Source organism: Ammodytes marinus (assembly GCF_949987685.1).
Source record: "Ammodytes marinus genome assembly, chromosome: 8".
NCBI classification, from domain to species: Eukaryota; Metazoa; Chordata; class Actinopteri; order Uranoscopiformes; family Ammodytidae; genus Ammodytes; species Ammodytes marinus.
Window position 1 is genome coordinate 21,200,516 of NC_137212.1, and position 18,644 is coordinate 21,219,159.

The 18,644-nt window shown below is 42.6% G+C and overlaps 1 protein-coding gene across 1 annotated transcript in view; it reads right to left on the minus strand.

The window, feature by feature from the left end:
• The window catches only part of pip5k1ca (phosphatidylinositol-4-phosphate 5-kinase, type I, gamma a), a gene marked incomplete at its 3' end in the record, with an annotated part of 40,011 nt that overhangs the window by 820 nt on the left and 20,547 nt on the right, over window positions 1–18,644 (minus strand). The window contains exons 6-18 of the mRNA XM_080032837.1: window positions 17,925–18,077; window positions 13,537–13,836; window positions 12,274–12,473; window positions 11,069–11,152; window positions 10,362–10,410; window positions 9,171–9,255; window positions 8,288–8,449; window positions 7,874–8,015; window positions 7,495–7,527; window positions 7,094–7,213; window positions 4,849–5,134; window positions 2,175–2,243; window positions 608–701 (exon numbers count right to left, since the gene is read on the minus strand). Of these exons, the coding sequence (XP_079888963.1) occupies window positions 608–701; window positions 2,175–2,243; window positions 4,849–5,134; window positions 7,094–7,213; window positions 7,495–7,527; window positions 7,874–8,015; window positions 8,288–8,449; window positions 9,171–9,255; window positions 10,362–10,410; window positions 11,069–11,152; window positions 12,274–12,473; window positions 13,537–13,836; window positions 17,925–18,077 (1,777 nt within the window). The remainder of the gene's footprint in view (window positions 1–607; window positions 702–2,174; window positions 2,244–4,848; window positions 5,135–7,093; window positions 7,214–7,494; window positions 7,528–7,873; window positions 8,016–8,287; window positions 8,450–9,170; window positions 9,256–10,361; window positions 10,411–11,068; window positions 11,153–12,273; window positions 12,474–13,536; window positions 13,837–17,924; window positions 18,078–18,644) is intronic.

An 18,644-nucleotide genomic window follows, 5' to 3' on the forward strand; every position in this document is an offset into this window, starting at 1 on the left:
TTACCTGACAGGCAGATAGGCTTTTTACAGATCCATTTCCACGCTGAAAATAATGTTAGGTAAACTCAAATAGCCAAAAATACTCAAAGTTAATATATTATTGTATTAACAAACTCTCATTGCCTAAGATACAACACAAATGATGTCCATATTCTGTACAATTGTGAGTGTAATGTACTTATCTTTGGTGAGAAAAATGATCAGCATGAACTGGCAATTCATAAGTGTATGCTTCATGCAGGCCGATGCAGTAATGCCTCAGAGCAGCTTGTTGTTGGAGGGACACAAGATGGCTGGTCGTGGACTAAATGGTCAGGCAAGCTGAGAATGACCATTTCCACCCGTATTCTCAATGAGGAATGAATGCTATGATGTAGGAGAGGGGGGTGGGGTTTCTGATGCGGAGCAGCAAGTTTACCACCTAGAGTTATTGTGGACCTTTGACCATAAGAAACTTGTGGAAGCTTTCCCACAAAAGGTAAAGTTAAAACTGACCCTTTCCATCCAGATTTTTTAAATAAATCCCCACCAAACACAACAGATTTAATTCTTTTCTAATCGGGATTTTTCCTGCACTTTTTTTTTTTTTTTGTCCGATGCTTCTCACTTACTGTCTCTCCTTCCCAATCCCCATCTGGCAGGGCCTTAGACTCTGAGCCAAAGTGTAGCGGGGAGTACACCCAGGTCTTGTCCTCTGGAGGCTGTTTTTACACACCCACCACAGCAGAGGGGGACAGAGGAAAGGCCAGAGGCACAGAGACAAGCAGCAGGGGCAGGCAGGAGGAAGACAACGGGAGATTACAGGAAGAAGAAAAAAAGACAAGACAGGAAATGAAAATTAGGGAATGCATATAGGAGGAAATGTTGCTGAGAGACATTGGAAAGTGTGAATTGAACATTATCAGATAAGTGTAAAATTTTTTAAAAGTGTTCAAAAGGATATGTTAGACCTTTTTTGGCGTTTAGAAGAATCAAACACAGAAAGGATAATGTGGGCAAGTAACAGCTCGTACCAGTACAGAGATGTTCTGTTAAGCGTGTAAATATTGGGTTTTTACTGAAATGGGAGTAAAGGTGGAGTCAACGATTCTGGAGAATGCTTGTTGTCAAAATCAGTGAATGTATCCTCACCATCCGCTACTTGTCCATAATGTGTGTGGGCCGAAAAAAAATCTGGTGTTAATACACAGCCTAGGCTCTGTAAACGGGCATGTTGCTAGCTACGATGGTTTCAACTTTGTTCACATACCCTTTGTTTACATACCAGTTTACAGAGCCTAGGCTGTGTATTAACACCACATTTTTTTAAGCGCACACACACACAGGATGGACAGGTACCGAATTGTGAGGAGATATTCACAGATTTTGACAAAGAGTGATTTCGACATCAAGCGTTCTCCAGAATCGCCACCATTAAACCGCAGTCTTTTGCCCCATTAGGACTTGCTCAAGGGGACGCAAAGTGAAGTGTAACAGAGTGAGGGATGATGAGTCGCTGCATCAGCCAAACATGAGGAGCGGCAAAGTAGGAGGTGGGAATGGGGAGAACAAAGCCAGGATGCCAAGACAGTCAGACACAGATAGCATCCTCAGTCAAAGCAAAAAACACATTAACAGGAGGTTTTTCTTATTCTATTCCAACAAGCAAAAAGCTCTCTTCGCATAATGTCTCTGTAAGCGTCGACAGGTTGCGTGTTAGTGCGTGGGTACCAGCCCTTTAAGAGAGTGAAGCAGCTGCAGCACGATATGTCGGTGGGGATGGTGACGGAGGTGGTGAGTGGCGGTGTGGGAATTTGACACACACTCACACGCACGCACGCACACACGCACGCCACATAACGGCTCGGCACGTTGGAGCTACTGTAACACACTAGTATCCACGCAGGTGCAAAGGGGGATGAGGGAGGCTGTAAGTGAGCGAGGACACAAATGGGAGATTGATGATGAATAAAAGAGTAACAGTAAGACTGTGTTCACCCGCCTCTCACACTTCTCGTCTTCACTATGGCGACAGAAGGCAATGTTTTTATTTTATTTTAGTTTCAACACAATCACAAAAACACCTGCAGGGGAATACATCCAAAACTTGGGACTGAAGCCGTCTAACACATGGACAGAGACAACTTACTATAACTGACTAAGGGCCTATCTATAACTCCCTTATTCTCACTTACTGGCCAACTGGACTGGCTTTTCCTCCTCAGACGGAGAGGAGAGACCACCCATGTCCTCCCATCAGGAAACTGTCAATAACAGGTGTAGGTGGCACGGCGGAACAAGCACAGAGAGATGTGAAGAGATGAAGTGAGGTTGAGTGTGTGGAGAGAGGCAAAATAACAAAACACCATGAAAAAAGAAAAACAACATGCTGAGGTGAAAATGGAAAAAGATTGTGCAGTGTGAGTTATCCAGCAGCGATAACACATGATGAGTAAGTTGCGACAGGGAGATTCACAAGTCTGGCAGGCAGCAACCACTCTGTTTCTAATACCCAACACAATACTATTTTACCACTGACTCACAGGACTGAGAAAAAGCAGCAGAGAAAGACAGTGGGCGTGATGAGTAGAGTAGAGAGAAAGAGTAAAGGGAGATGGAAAATAGGGGGGGAGGTAAAATACATGATTTGAAGGGTAGAGCAGGGCAGAGGAGGATGGAGGTGAAGACGTGTGGAGCAGAGCCGGAATCATGAAAACTGAATGTGGTGACTGTTGATAGCGGTTGTGAATAATTTAGTCACGAGCCGCTCTGAGGAAATCGTGAAGTGAGCAAACACACACGCAAAAACACACACACACACAGGTCTCCCTATGTGTCGTGAGCGCATCACCCCAATCTCACAGCTACATGATGTGCTGTGTTTCCCCCTGAGGAGCTACATGATCACACTACTGCTGTCATCTCTTGTATCCAAAATTCCCAAAAATATTCCTTGACCCAGAAGGAGATTACATCTTCGTTATGTATGAAAGGGTACTGTTATTTTTGTATTGCCTTAAAAGTACAAAACGTAGGATTGAGTTGAGAAATATCAATCAAAAGGTAATTGGATCCGTTCATGGTCAGTCAGGTTTTAGCCCTCTCTATCAATCACAATAGACTTTGATCTACAAGCAGCATCGACGTCATGACGAGCAATGGATTTTTTTTTGCTAGTTAAAAAACTTCTTCAGTTTGTTGAAACTACTCCAACTCCTCCTGAAGGATATGAGAAACTTGTGGTGATACGGTACAAAATAACACTGGAATTTATCGAGTTGTTCCTGCTTTTTTCTGTGTGAATGGTTTGGACTATAAAACAGGCTGAGCTGTCATGATGATGATGACGATGATGATATTAATGATAGAGATATCATAAACAGACAGGGAGCACAACTTACTTTCACTTGGCCACTTCCCAGCAGCCACTAGTGACTGCACTGCTTTCACAGTGTTTCTGTGTAGTTAAACCTTAGGATGTGAGCACAGTGTCACTTGGCCTCATGCTACAGAACCCCTTGCTGCTGCTGCTGCTGCTACACAGAGAGACTATATTCTCCTTTTGAAGCGTTAACTCAACTGGACATCAGCCAGAGCCGGCCACAGAAGAGGGCTATTGAATAACTGAGGGATCTCAATGACTAACCTATTGGCCATTTTAGATTTCTCATGCCATATTAGAGGGTGTTTGATTCCTGATAGGAGAAACCCAGAAGGAGCGCGACCAGGCGGGAAGCTTTCTATCTGTGACTGAGATCAGTAGCCACACTTTCCATCCTCCACCTGACACTCATACATTCATTTATAGCTGTGCTTTGGGGCACATTCAGACGTGCCAACCCCACTTCTGATCTGATGTCAGCCAGTTGCCTTTAGTACAAATACAATTCTGTAAGATTGAAGGCACACACACTGCAAAATCTTCAGTTGTTATTCACATGCAATGAGCTGCTGACTGTATTTGAGGCATGATAGACAACAGGATTAGACAGGAAACTGTGTGATGTTGACATAGCACCACTCTGCAAACACTTCACACCAGGGTTCACACTGCAACACACTGTGTAGAGAAATAGTTCAACATTTTGGAGGATATGCCTATCCGCTTTCTTCAGCTACTCTACTGTCTGCACGCGAAATATGAAGCTTAGGGCAATCAGGCGGTTAGCTTACCTTAGCACAAAGACTATAAAAAGGGGGAAATTATGAGTTTGAGTCTGTCCAAAAGTAAGAGAAAAAACAAAAACAAACATTGTCAAGTGGTGGTTTTCCAGGGGGTTATGTGCCAGGTGAAGTAAGTACCCATCAACATGTGATGGAGCAAAGTCTCCAGGAAGTCACTGGACTTGGGCAATAAAGAGTCCAGCACATAGTTCCTCCTGCTTTTATTCTTTATTTAAAGCTAAGCTAACTGGCTACTGGTATTCACTTCATGTGTACTGGTCAGGTATGAAAGTGGCATCAATGTTTTCACGTATTATTATTTTTTAAATTCAAAAATAGCCGTATTTCCAAAAATGCTGAAGTATTCCTTTCAATTGAATGCATCACACACTGCAAGCATTAACCGCACGCACACTCTCTTATTCCCATACCAGCCTCAGTCGCTACTCCTTTCCTGCAGCCCTTCTGTCAACGCCTCTGTAGGAGAGCACCATGAAGCTCACTCTTTGACTTTTAGATCATAAATACAGTGTTTATTACAAACATATCTCCAAGTAGCCCAAAACACTTTGTTCAAATGTTAAAGATGATTTGCAGGCTAAATAAAAAAAAGTAAAAATGTGCCTATACTTTCATCCTAACAGGGGTGACATCTTTAATAATTTTCAAATGTTTGTTTGTGTGTACGTGGAGGATTTCTCTTACAAAGTAGATATCTGTTATTGGCACGTCATCTTCGTCATCAACTGAGGCCTGGCTGGTGCACCCTGAGCCGGACACCTGGCTGGCCCTGTCTGCCTCCACCACCACCACCTTGGGACTGGGCGGGGTCTCCGTGGCCGCCCCTGGAGCAGGAGAGGGCTCGGCTGGGACAGAAGAGGAGGAAGAGGAGGCAGCAGCTGCTTCTTCAAGTGCTGGTGAAGAGCTGGAAGGGACTGCGGCATCGGGAACGTCTGGGGCCTCGGCGCCGGCTACTTCCTGAACCACCTCACTGTGGGAAGGCGGAAATGGGATTGTCAGAGAGTTTGTGTATATCCAGGGTTTTCATAATGTGACATGGTGGACTCCCCCATCCACAAGGCTTTGGGGGGGATAGAGTTTAACATGGAGCTGTATGGATACATGGTTACATTTCTGCTAGGGCTGTGCAAAACAAATCGAAACAGCATTTTATCGTCATATGTCATTTTGTGATACCTGTATCGATTTCTAGCTAGATGTGAGTTGCCACAATTTACCAGCTGGCTGTGTGCTGCCCCAACCGTTTATTGTTCCTGGCCAGATCATCAAATATTATGAAGGATTAATGGCCATCCATGTTGCTTTCTCAGCTTCTGAGCTTTAGCCCCTCAAAACGAAAAGCCCGGCAGCTGGCCACTCAGGCACAAAAGCAAAGTTGGCATCTCGGTGAGAACTGATTGGCTAAATGAATGATAGGTATAGGATGGCTGTGGCCTTGCAGAAAGTCTCTCTTTCAACCCCATCACACATTACTACCTACATGTACTGTATTTATGCCTCTCTGTATATCAGACTCACCAGCATTCATTAGTTTCTGCTTCGGTATATTTGTGTTTTTACTCTTCTACAGCCCTCCTTATTGCGCCCCAGGCCGTATGTCTAGCCACCTCCTTCTCAGCATCAGACCAAATCATACAGTTGGTTTCCCTTTGCGCTCACACTCTGATCCTTACTGACCTCACCTCAGTATACACGTGAGCATCACTGCTATGTAATTATCAGCGCTGTGTGTGTATTTAGTTTCATTTCCTGCGACTTAAACCAGACAGTTGTTTCTCCATGTGATGTGTCTTTGAGTTACGTCTCTCCCCGCAGTTTTCATTTTTTTCTAATGTAATTTCACTTTCAAATGAAGCTAAAATGCCAAACCAATTAACTTGAATTAAAAAGGAGGTTACAACGTGCAAAGTGTCAGGTCATTCCATTGTTATGAGAGCAGCCCAAGGCCCCATAGGCATCCTGTCCCACTGCCCTACTTCTAGTGGCTGGTTCGGGGCTCCTTGGGCACCCGTGTCTGCCTCACAGTGTTACCCCATACAAAAACACACTGCTTATACACACAACACCAATTAACATGCATGTGTACATTCTCTCACAACCTGATTACTGACTCGCGGATGCCTGCTCCACACAGTTCCAGTGACATTTATTTGTCCATAACAGTGGGCCCCTAGAGTTCTGTGTGTGTGTGTGAGTGTGTGTGTGTGTGTGTGTGTGTGTGTGTGTGTGTGTGTGTGTGTGTGTGTGGTGAGGTGAGGTGTGCTAATCTAACATCAGGCAGAGCCCAGGTGGGACATTGATAGCAGGTTATTTATAGTGCAGTGTCAAACTGAGTCATATTGATGATTTGGGTCATGCGGGACTCGTTACATCGCTGCAGCTTATCTTTCCTGTATTGGGGTCACATGCATGCTGATAGAATATGACAGTGCTGACTCTTTTACTCATTGTTTACACCGAAAAGGATACAGACATGTGTGTGTCATGATCATATTTATGGTCAGTACGTGGACATATATTTTATAATATGAAGAGTTGTTGTGTTTAAAAGTGCACTGAATAGGGAAACATGGGGATAATTCCCATTCGGACACATTTTTTACTTTTCGAAAAAATGATTTCTCGTAGTAATAATGGTTAGTTTGAATTGGTGTCATGTAAAGAAAGAATTTGATACGACACCATCCTTCACACGTGCACCACAAGTCTGCACAAATCATTTATTTAATTTTTTTTGTAATTTGTCTTATATTAGATTCAAAATCCATAGAAAACCTATATCAGTTTGTAATCTACCTCATTCAATAACAGACTGACACTTGCATCAGTCAGATCTATCTCCTTTAAGTGCATCCATCTCCTTTACTTGTATGTCTTATCAGTTTCACCTATGAACAACATGAAGTGAGCCATTGTGTTTCTTGTGTACCTGGCTTCGGGTGAAGGCTGTGGAACGTGGATGTTGGGCTCACTGTCGCGTCTCTTTAACTCCACCTCCACTGTGATGGTCTGCTGATCCTCCTCACGCACACGCAGCTCCTCCTGGGTCCTGCGCACAAACAAGCACACACGAAATAACAAGAGGAAATGAAACTGGTGAAAAACAAACATATCCACCGCATCTTAGCAACAGTAAGCTTTCTCATAAAACACACCCACCAACAGGCTGACCTCACATTTTCTCTCCTACCCACCCCTCCACCACACCCAGAAATGTCTAATGCTGTGAAAACATGAAGCTAACAACACTTGAGACTTTGTAGTGGAGAAAGAAAAACTACTTCAAAAAGTTTTATGTAAGTAAGAGCAGCGTTCATGCTCCCGACTCACCTCCCGTCATGGCTGACAGACTGGGTGTGCCTCCTGGAGACAGAGGACATAGTGTCAGTACAGGCTGGAAGGATTACCCAGCTAAAGAATGATGTACTACGGTGAAAAGAGGACTTGTTCACACAAAATCCTGGTAGAACCGTTCAGATCAAATTAAGTAAACACAAAAAAAAGAAAACAAAATAATGACTTTCTATGTCTGTATGTTATATTTCATACTAAACAATGAATTAAAACCGATTTACACGTCAACATGCAAGTGACTACATCTCTCCTGGCAACAATGATATGAAATAAATGCAAGGCTATTTGATTGCAATAGATGATGTGTTTGTGTGTGTGTTTGTGTGTGTGTGTGTGTGTGTGTGTGTGTCAGCACCTGTAGCGGGGGTGCTCGGCTGTGTCGCAGGGGGACCTCTCGGGGATGGACAGAGAGGTGGTGGAAGAGAGGGTGGTGGCAATTGAGGCTGTGGTGGCCTCTTCGAACGATGGAGGAGTACATGTAAGAAGGTCTGGTCGCCCTGGAGGGTAGACAGAGACACAGAGACACACACACACAGGCACACGGACACACACACACACACACACACACACACACAGGCACACGGACACAAACATTATTGATTATTTTCACCTTTGAGAAAGGTACTATTACCTACTAATCTTTTGTTGTTGTTGCTTTTACCACCATCATGTTGTTCAGCTTGTGAAGTGGTCTGTGTTTCCCATGGCAAAAACTACAAGCCGGTTGTTTTAAAATCAGGGGCAACACTGTATAAAGTGTGTGTTTTACCCTCGTCCTCCAGCGTTGGGAAGCTGCGAGCTCCTCTTAGGTCGTAGATGTTCTCGTCTCTCTCAGAGGGCAGCTGGCTGGCTGACCAGGCCGCTCCAGGGCCGGCACACTTTGGCACCGACAGCGACGCGCGACCCTTCTTGGATGGAGATGACTTCAGAGCTGAGGGACAATGAACATTAACACGTAAATGTACATAAACATGATGATATGGTATATTGTGCTGTCAATTATAAAATAAACCAGATTTAACTAAATATGTTGATCCTAATTTTTTTTTTTTTTACTTTTCTCACTTTGCATTTGGTTTGAACCTTCATATTGCTGCGATAACGCTGGGTGAGATCTGGATGTGGTAGGGTTGGGCTCTAATGAACAGTCAGATGTTATATTTCAAAATAAAAGGCATAACTAATTTTGACTAATCCGACTGAAGAGATTGACCACTGCAGAGTATCAGGGGATTAATTCCAACTGTTAATTAATGTATGTAGATTGCGAAACTGCAATATACTGTATCTATATCTCTATATCTATCTATAAACTTTTATATAGTATATACTGGTCCTACTTCAATTGTCATTAGAAGTAAAAGCTAAAAGGTTTTTACATGAGTTGCCCTCCTTTCTTGTTATGTGAAAATCCTTGAAAAAGGATGAAAAAGAAAAAACTGCACGAGTGTCAAATGGATGTTTAACTCTGCACATGACTTGAAGCGGCACCCAATTAAGCAGTCAGCTACTGTATCTGATCTTCCAGTCAAGGCTTGGTAGTGAAACAGACAAAAAGCTTAGCATCTGACATTTGTGTCTGTGCCTCTTCCCACACAGCACCATTTGACTATGTAAGGCAGTGTCTGTCTCAACGTGATTTTCAAACTCACAGGAGCTCTTCTTGAAAACGTTGCTGCTCATGAACTTGAAGAACCTATCGGCGTAGAAGCCTGGCCGGTGGACTGACACGGTGTCCTGAGGGAGACATGGAGAGATTATTCAACAAACTGTGCATGAATAACACTGATCGAACCTGGGCTTAGAGGGGATTACACTGTCTATACTTCCCTTAGTGTCCCTGTGCCCCTTTATTCTTTTCTAGACTGAACAAATTGTACAAAAAAGACAACTTAATGACAGCACAAAGCCCGGTCAGACCAGGCCACGGACACGTCTCTTCATTATTTATGGTGCAGCCGGCTCGGCCAGCAGACAGGTGACACTTGGTGTTTGGTTTAGAAAAGACAGAGGGATTGCGGACACCGAGGGAGAAGTGCTGGGCCAGTAGCTCTGCTATTATGGACCTCACTGTGAGTAACATCTAATGAAGGCATTCACCAAACTGAGTGAGTGATGATAAGTAGCCATATTATCGTCAGCAGCAGTGACGCACAGGAGGCTGTTACGGGGTTGTCTGCACCCCCACACATATCGTGTGCGATGATGGGAGGGGGGGACAATGGTGTTGATGAGAATGACACATAACTGGAGTAGATGTAGAGATGCCTGCTGCTTCAGAGCTGAGAGATCAGGAAGTGACGTAGTGGAGAGAGTGAATGTATTCATACTATCCCTGAATACTGTCTGGTTGACTCATTTAATTTAATTTTAAAATTAAGTAATGAGTAGGCGATCTAATATAAGCAAAATGCAGTAATAGCTCATTTTTAAGGCCTTATATAATTCAGTAATCCACAGCTTTGCTAACAGCTAACTTCTCATACGTTTTAATTCGGAAACACACCCATTATGATATTAATGTGCACAATAAGCTTGCTAGTATTTTTTCAATAAACGCTTGATATACAGGGAGAGCTACCAGGGCTGCAGGATATGAACAGTTTTAGCCATACAGATGGAAGGAGATGAAAAATGAACGGAAAAGGGGATGGACACGCTGACAAGAAATACACATAAACAGACGGCCTGTTCTATAAATAAAACAATGAAGTCACACTCGAAGCCAATGAAAGTCCTCAAAGACACAAAGATCCCAACACCAAAAAAGTCTGCTGCATTCTGAATGGTCCTGTATTGGACTGTGGCTGTGTCTCTTTGTACAATACTTTCAAAAAACTCACCCCGTCGTGAACCAAAGCCTTCCAGCTATGCTCCAGTTTCTTGATTAGCCTGTGGAAACAAAGAGAGGCACAGCTTAACACAGTAGTATGCAATATTATTTTTTAAATACCTTTTATTTGGATTGACTATGCAACATTTTAATGACACAAAAATAATCCCTCTCAATGATCACTTCTGCCTCACTAGAATATGTGGTGGTGTGTTTATCTGCACGGTCCTCTCTCTGGCTGTATTTTACATAGTAGCACTCGTTGGTATTGGTTTGTAAACAGAATACTCAGGTCCAAGCTCCACCCAAGCTCCTCCCTGCTACTTCGCCAGGGAAAATCGCTGGAGGGAGGACTCTTTCCAGTTAGACATACAGTACATATCAGTGCAGTAAACACACCACCACACATTCTAGTGAGGCAGAAGTGATAATTGAGTCAGATTATTTTTGTGTGACTCTATAATTTCATTTTTAATGAAGATGTTGCATAGTCAACCTTTAAAAATGTCTTACACGTATATTAGGGGCAGTGGTCAAATGAATAGAAGCAAATGAATGTGCTGTCTGCAGTGATGATGTTGTTTCAGCGTATGGGCAAATACATGCATGTAAGTATTTGACTTCCATCTCCAGCCTGTGTCACACCGTATTACAGTATAGATAGCTGAAGATCCGTGGTGACCACGTGTGTGATCACATGATCACTGTGACGGTTACCTGTAGGATTGCAGGATGTCAATGAGTCCGACGTAGAGAAGAAGTCGCTCCCCTTTTCCGTTCACAGCAGGAATACCGCCCATCCTTAAATGAGAAGCAAAATCAAAATCAAATGAAAAGTGTGTCGTGAGGTCTTTGCATTTGGAGTATTCGTGCCGTGCCTATTACGTTCAATAATTCATACTCTCCTTCATCTAAAATCTCTTGGACTAAGGCAATTTCCTTCATTTCATAGCTAGCAGGGTTCAGACCTTTTTATCCACACAGAGCCAAAGTACAGCCTATGATGTTTCAATGTTAAATGTGGAGAAAACCTTGTTGGTGTCACACTTTAAATTTCCTCTTGATTATTGTTTTATCAGATTATTTTGTCTCATATATTTTATAGAGTACAAAAAGGGCTTGTTCTGTTTCTGTTTTTGACAATTTTTTGATTCAAAATCACTTTGTCTGGGTTTTGTCTGTACTGTGTGTGTGTGCAGAAGAAAATAATAATCTGGTGTTAATACACAGCCTAGGCTCTGTGAACGGGTGTGTAAACAAAGTGTCTTAGACTGACACACTGTAGTGAGCAACAATGCTACCGTTAAAGGGCTAAACTACTGATCAACTTATACTTTGGCTTTGTTAACGATTTGGCTTCAACACCTATTTAAATATTGACCGGCTTATTGTCACACTTTCTACACTACTACTTTAAAAACCTGTCTTTTCATAGCGATAAATCTTGGCCTATATCAATAGCATTGTTGCTAGCTATGGTGGGTCTGTCGGAGTCACTTTGTTTACATATGTGCTTATTATTATTATTATTATTATTATTAATACTATTATTAATGTTAGTAATAAACATTTAGGCACAAATTGATGGGAGTAGGCAGAGGAGAAGAGATGGGTTTATAGAGCCTAGGCTTTGTATCAACACAAGATTTTTCTTTCAACGCAAGCACAGTAGAGACAGATAGTGGCTTGTGTGACGGATATACAGTATTCACTGACTTTGACAACAAGCTTTCTCCAGAATAGCTGACTCCACCTTTAATATGGCATAAAAGTGCAAGTCTGAGACATGAACTTCCGTTTTCTTTAGGTGCCAGCAGTCACAAAAATATCTGGCTCCTTTGGGTGACAGCAAATTGGAGTAATGCCAATAAAGCTTTTTGAATCGAAATTGACAGCCTCTTGCCTCTGCGGGCTAAACTCACATGTCGTCAGTGTCGATGGCCCCTCCACAGGCCGCTCCCCCCTGGATAGACTCCATGGCTGTGGAGTATAGGGCCTTCTGCTGCATCACAGGCCTCTTCTCATCACTGCCCCCCTCCATCTGCCTCTCCCTCTCCGCCTGGTCCATGTTGTGGACCCCGAGCAGCAGACTGTAGTCCATAATCTTGAAACTTTCCAGCACCTGAAGCAAAAAGACACATACGGACAGGTGTCAAGTGTGCAGTTATTGACTGACACTTGGGAACAAGACCTGTGACACTTGTGGTTAACGCTGTGTAGAAGACACAGAGCTAAACATGGACACGCGATGCACATACTTGTAAACAATGTATGCGAAAACCAGTGTGTGCACATATTCATATAGTACCTACCAGCCAGGCACATGCACTTTAAAGGTAAGAGGTGAGGGGGTTGATTTACAAGCCAAGGGCAGGCCTGCTGCCAGACCAGACCAGACACCGTTGTTAAACCTCTAACTTGTAACAAAGCTCTAATTTATAGTGAAGGATCCTGGGAATGCCAAGCACTCTCATAAATAGCGATCATTGGTAATTTCTTTCCCTTGCTTTCTTCAGCAGCTCCCTCCCTCCATGATCCTTTTTAATTAATCAGGGCAACGTAAGTTTTTCCTTTGTCGACTTTCTACTTTATGTCCCTTTATCCACTTATTTCTCCTTGAGGCCCCTTTATATACAGTATATCACTTTTTCCAATACTTCAACCTACTTATCTTCCCTCCAACCATTTCTGCCTCTCTCTCTCTCTCTCTCTCTCTCTCTCTCTCTCTCTCTCTCTGGGGACTCTTGATCATGGTGTTATATGGACCCTCCTTCAGAATCTATAAAACACCTTTGATGTCTCCCCCTAAGTTAGTTCCCCCTTATCCTTTCTGCCAACACAAAAACAAAAGTGGAGAAACTGGAGAGTATTTTTACACAGTAACCGTAATGTTTCCTTCTCCCTCTTTCCAGGGTGGTAGGATGGCCTAGAGGAAAAGAGGAGCCGACCAGTAACTATGAGCTAGCTGGTTTGATCCCCGGCACCAGACAGGAGGGGTTTATTAGTGGTGGCTGGTATTACATGTACGGTGCCCACCATCTCTACCATGTGTCCCTGAACAAGACACTTAACCTCAAACTGCTCCAGCAGCACTGTACTATGGCTGACCCTGCACTCTGACCCCCTCCGAAGTTTCAATGTAGCAATGGACTAATAAAGTAACTTAACTTAACTATCCAACTCACCAGACAGTCCCTCTGCAGGGTCTTGACCAGCGCGTTGTAAGTGTCCTGGTCCAGCATGAGTCCCTCCTGCAGGTCCTGCATGAAGTCCAGGTCTTTGAAGGTGGGCCTGGCCTTCTCCCGCTCCTTCTTGGAGGCTCTCCTCTTGTAGGTGGAGCCCTTCAGGTCAAACTTGAGGTGCATGCGGACGGCGCGGGGCAGGACGTTGTTCATCACCACCACGCGGATGTTCTTCCCGCCCGACTGCACGCAGTAGAGGCCGAAAAACTTTGGCAGCAGAGTGCGAGGGTTCTGGTTCAAGTTCTGGAGAAGAGGGCATGAGATAATGGATTAAAAAAAATGAAGGCAAGGCAAGGCAAGGCAAGGCAAGTTTATTTATATAGCACAATTCAGACACAAGGCCACTCAAAGTGCTTTACAGGGGCAAGATTAGAATACATAAAACACATTATAAAACATTTAAAAGCGATTAAAAGAAGCAAATAAAAAATTAAAAAAAATAAAAACATGAAAACTGGATTTAATAAAAGAAGCAAATAGAATGAAAATTGCAGGTTAAAATGGAAACAAAAAAGTCTTCAGACTCGATTTAAAAGAACTGAGAGTTGCAGCACACCTCAAGTTCTCTGGGAGTTTGTTCCAGATTGTTGGTGCATAAAAACTAAAAGCTGCTTCTCCTCGTTTAGTCCTAACTCTAGGGACTGTAAGTAGACCTGTCCCAGACGACCTAAGGGCTCTGGACGGTTCATAACTTATCAGCATATCAGTAATGTATTTTGGCCCTAAAAGGAAGTATTCTCTGCTTCTGGCTTCTCATTTGGGGTTTGATGCTTCCTTTGTGTTGTATGAAAATAAGATGATTGTGCTTGTGAGATAGGCTGTGTATTATACAACACCAAAAAACAAGAATTTCACCTTGGATGTTAGGTAATACATGATACATAATGTAACCTTTTTTTTTTTGACATTTTATTAACTGAATGAAAAACTGATTATTAGAGAAAATGATTGGATGATTAAGTGATAAAAAACAACAATGCAGCCCAATGCCATGTTAATGTATTACATACAAACAACCTATGTAATACAATGATGGCAAGACGATGACATATGCAATAACAGAATTAACAAAAAAAAAATAGAAATACTAATTAAATAAGTGTTTTTTTTTTTTAACATAAATAGGGGAAGGTGGGGTGATTTGTGCAACTTTTTACTCAAAGTGATTTTAAAGTGAGGCCTTGACAGTTATGTCTCCAACTCAAATATGTACATATATTTCAGGATGTTGTGCATCCCTGGCAATAAAAACTTTGGATCTGGAATAAACTGTTTAAGAAATATAGCTTTCGGAAAAAAAGTTGTCTTGTCGCACAAATCACCCCAAAGTCACCATCATCATCTTTCTGGCCATCTGAACTCTCATCAGTGGTGTCGTTAAGTGGAATTGAGATGTCACTCTCTTCTGAGCTACTGTAGACAATCACTTTCTTTTGGTGACCAGCGTATACAGCCATGCCACTGGCACAACTCTCAGAAATGTACTTTGCACTAGTTGCTCCGTGCTTGTGGAACCAACTGCCACCTGACAAATGTGATTCCCCCTACATTTCTGCCTTTAAATCAAGGCTCAAAACCCATATGTACACCCTGGTGTTTCCTCCCCATTAACTATCTTACCTCTGCACTACTATCTGTGTTTATGTGGATGTATGGGCTTTACGTCTTTTATTTTGGTTATTGTTATTGTACCTTCATTGTTTACCTACTGAATGCACTATGTACAGCACTTTGGACAGTGCAAACTGTCATAAATGTGCTTTTATAAATACATTTTACTTACTTACTTACTTATAACTCACCCAGGCCCTTGCGCACAAATCACCCCATCCCCAGAATTTTGGATAATAGGCATGATGCAGCAATTTAGGGTTGACATTGTGCTAACTATATAGACTCAAAGTGTAGCATACCAAAGCACTAAAACATGTGTCAAATGTTTTCAAACGTGTCTATAATTGTTCAGACACAATAATCAAAAAACCTTGATCATGGAAATTTTACTTTGAAAGGCAAAACACAGTTTTTTGAGCTTAAACGTGCTTATATCTTATTCCTTGTGTCTCCCTTCTTTACAGGATGAGTCAAATGGACGGCTCTTCTTAAATATGTGGTCACATTTCCAATTTCTTCCACGGTTTTCTAGAAACAATGGGTTTTGCAACTTCCAAAATCCACAAATCACCCCACCTTCCCCTATGCCTTTACTCAAAACAGGCTCTTCCCTCAATCTACAAACCCTCCTTTGACCTTGGGACCTAGCCCAGCTCAGTCCCATTAGAGAAATGAAAAGAGAGAGAGTGAAAAAGAGAGAGAGAGCTGTGGCCCAAATGGGAATATCACCGAGTATCGAGAAGTACAAACGACTTCAAGAGGAGAAAGAAAGCAGGGGAGAAAAGAAGGATGAATGCGCGAGTGTGGCTAAAAAGGAGCAAGCACTTGCAAGCCATTCTGTGAACGACCTTCAAACGAGAGAACGCTGGTAGAGAGAGCAGCGAAATAGACTGCAGAAAGAGAGAGAGAGAGAGAGTGAGAGAGAGAGAGGGAGAGAAAGAGCATCCCCTGCCCTCAGCCACACATGACCGACCCCTCTGTCAATGTGAAGAGTGCAGAGCTGTGACAAGCCAACAACAGGGACACATGAGGAAAGAGGAAATAGGGGGAGGTAGAGAGAGAGAGATATATGGGGGGGCAAATATAAACATGAAACGAAGGTCGGAGAAAAGAGTGGATTAAAAAAAACACGCGGCAGAGCGAGAGATAAAGGAAAATAAATCAGAGTGAGAGCGTGGTGGTGGCAGGGAGAGCGATAAGACGCTAAAGCACGAGGGAGGATGGTAGAAAGACTAAGGCGTGTTATAGGAGGAGAAAAATACATTGAAGCCAGAGAAGCGGCAGCCGCAGCAGCAGTGGAGTCAGTTACATCACTGCGATCTGTATGCTGCCCGCAAGCCAGACTCCCCCGCCAGCCCACCACCATCAGCCAGTCAGCTGTGGCAGACATGCGGAGCTCATCCGATGGCCGCCCGCGTGTCGTCTGTTATGTTTGTGACAAAAACAGAAGAGCTTTTTACGGCTGAAAACTACATGTTGCCGTCACATGAACAGTGCAGTGATGATTTATAGAAATGTTGTTCTTAACAGCTCCACCTCGATACAATTGCATCCATCCATCCATTACAATTTCTGTGCTTACTACTGTGTGTTTAAATTTAGGACAGTCCCCACACTGCCTGTTTTTAAATCAAGTCTAAAGACGCATTTTTACTAATTGGCTTTTAACCCAGCATGAGAATCTATATATTTACTTTTGTACACGGTTTCTTTCTGTGTATTTCATTACCTTTTACAATTTTTCATTTCTCTATTTATTTATTTTTTTATAATATATTGTGTATTCTGTTATTGTGACTATTTTTGGCTTCTTGACTCTGCAGCACTTTGGCTCAACTCTGTTGTTTTGAAACATGCTTTATAAATAATGTTGGATTAGATTGGATTGTATATTGGCTTTGTCTAGTCATGTTATTGTGTCTCTTTTCCACTGTCCACCTGCTCTGGCCTTGGGGCTACGGCCATCTTACATGAGCACGAATCTCTACCTTCATTAAACCTCTTTCCTAGAACCAATAGTGCTGAAGAAAAAAAAAACTACAAGAAAATGCTTCAGAGCACAACCAAAACAACGGAAAATGTCAGCGTAAATGTGCTGAGCCTTTAAGTGATTAAATGAATTCCTGCGATGGTCTTTGGCCGCGGCCATCGACGCATAAACAAACACAAGGCTGTAGGCAGTGAACCTTAAAGGAGCTGGGATATTAGCATGGACATACATGGAGTTGTTGCTAGAAATACAGCGAGCTAGTCTCTTAAATCGCATGGCCCGAAGGTTTCAGTCAGGAGATCATAGAGCTGTTATGTCGGCTTTATATGAAAAGGTTGTCACGGCGAGAGATTTCCAAGGGCTTACAGAAAAGTGAGAGGTTAAAATGCCAAAATAACAAGGGGGACGTCGGCATTTAAATGAAAGCATGAGTGATGCAGGCCGAGCTATGCGAACACACACTTGTTTTCTGGACATTTTAAACAGTGTGCGTGAATCTGTGTTCACTATACAGTATGTACATGCTCCTTCAAAAGGGAAATAAATGGGAACCTGAAAGTGTGTAGAATCAGATAAACACACTTTTGCGCATACACACACACACACACACACACACACACACACACACACACACACACACACACACACACACACACACACACACACACACACACACACACACACACACACACACACACACACACACACACACACACACTTTGCTTACCATGTAGTATCCAGGCAGCAGCTTCTGTAAGAATTCAGCCTCCTTGTGCATCACAGTCTTGATGATGAACTCGTCGTCCTTTGTAAGATAGAAGACAGAGCCACTCGCTCCGGGATTGGACAGCTCGATCAGAGGCTCATTACACAAGGAATACTGCAGGGACACGCAGAAACCAAGAAACGCTGATTAAAAGCACTCAAAACAAATTGACTGTTACCAATATGATCTGATATTGTGGCGCATCCTACGTTCTTTAATCACAACACTTATGCAGAAGCAAATATGCTGGTATTACACACGTTACAAAATGTCGTGCACATAGAATTTTATTTGTCGGATGACCTTCATTTATGAATATAGTCCCCATGGATCAAAATGCTGACAATGAGCTCCTTTCAGAAACACTCCAGCTCAAACACAGACAACATAACATGTCGTAACATATAGGATATGAAATGGTGCCCAAGACCTGTAAATCTAATACACACAAGCAAACTTATCATGTGACCATACGTGCAAAGACTTCATGGCAGATCATGGCAGAATAATGAGAAGCAATTATGGTGTATTATTAAGCACATAATGAGTGTGGCTGAGAGAGAAACAGAAATAATGAGGTAGATGTAATAATAATATTTTTTGTTGCACTTTATTTAACAATGCACAAAGTACCATTGCTTAAAATCCTATTTGGCCATATCTCTTTTTTTTTGTAATTTT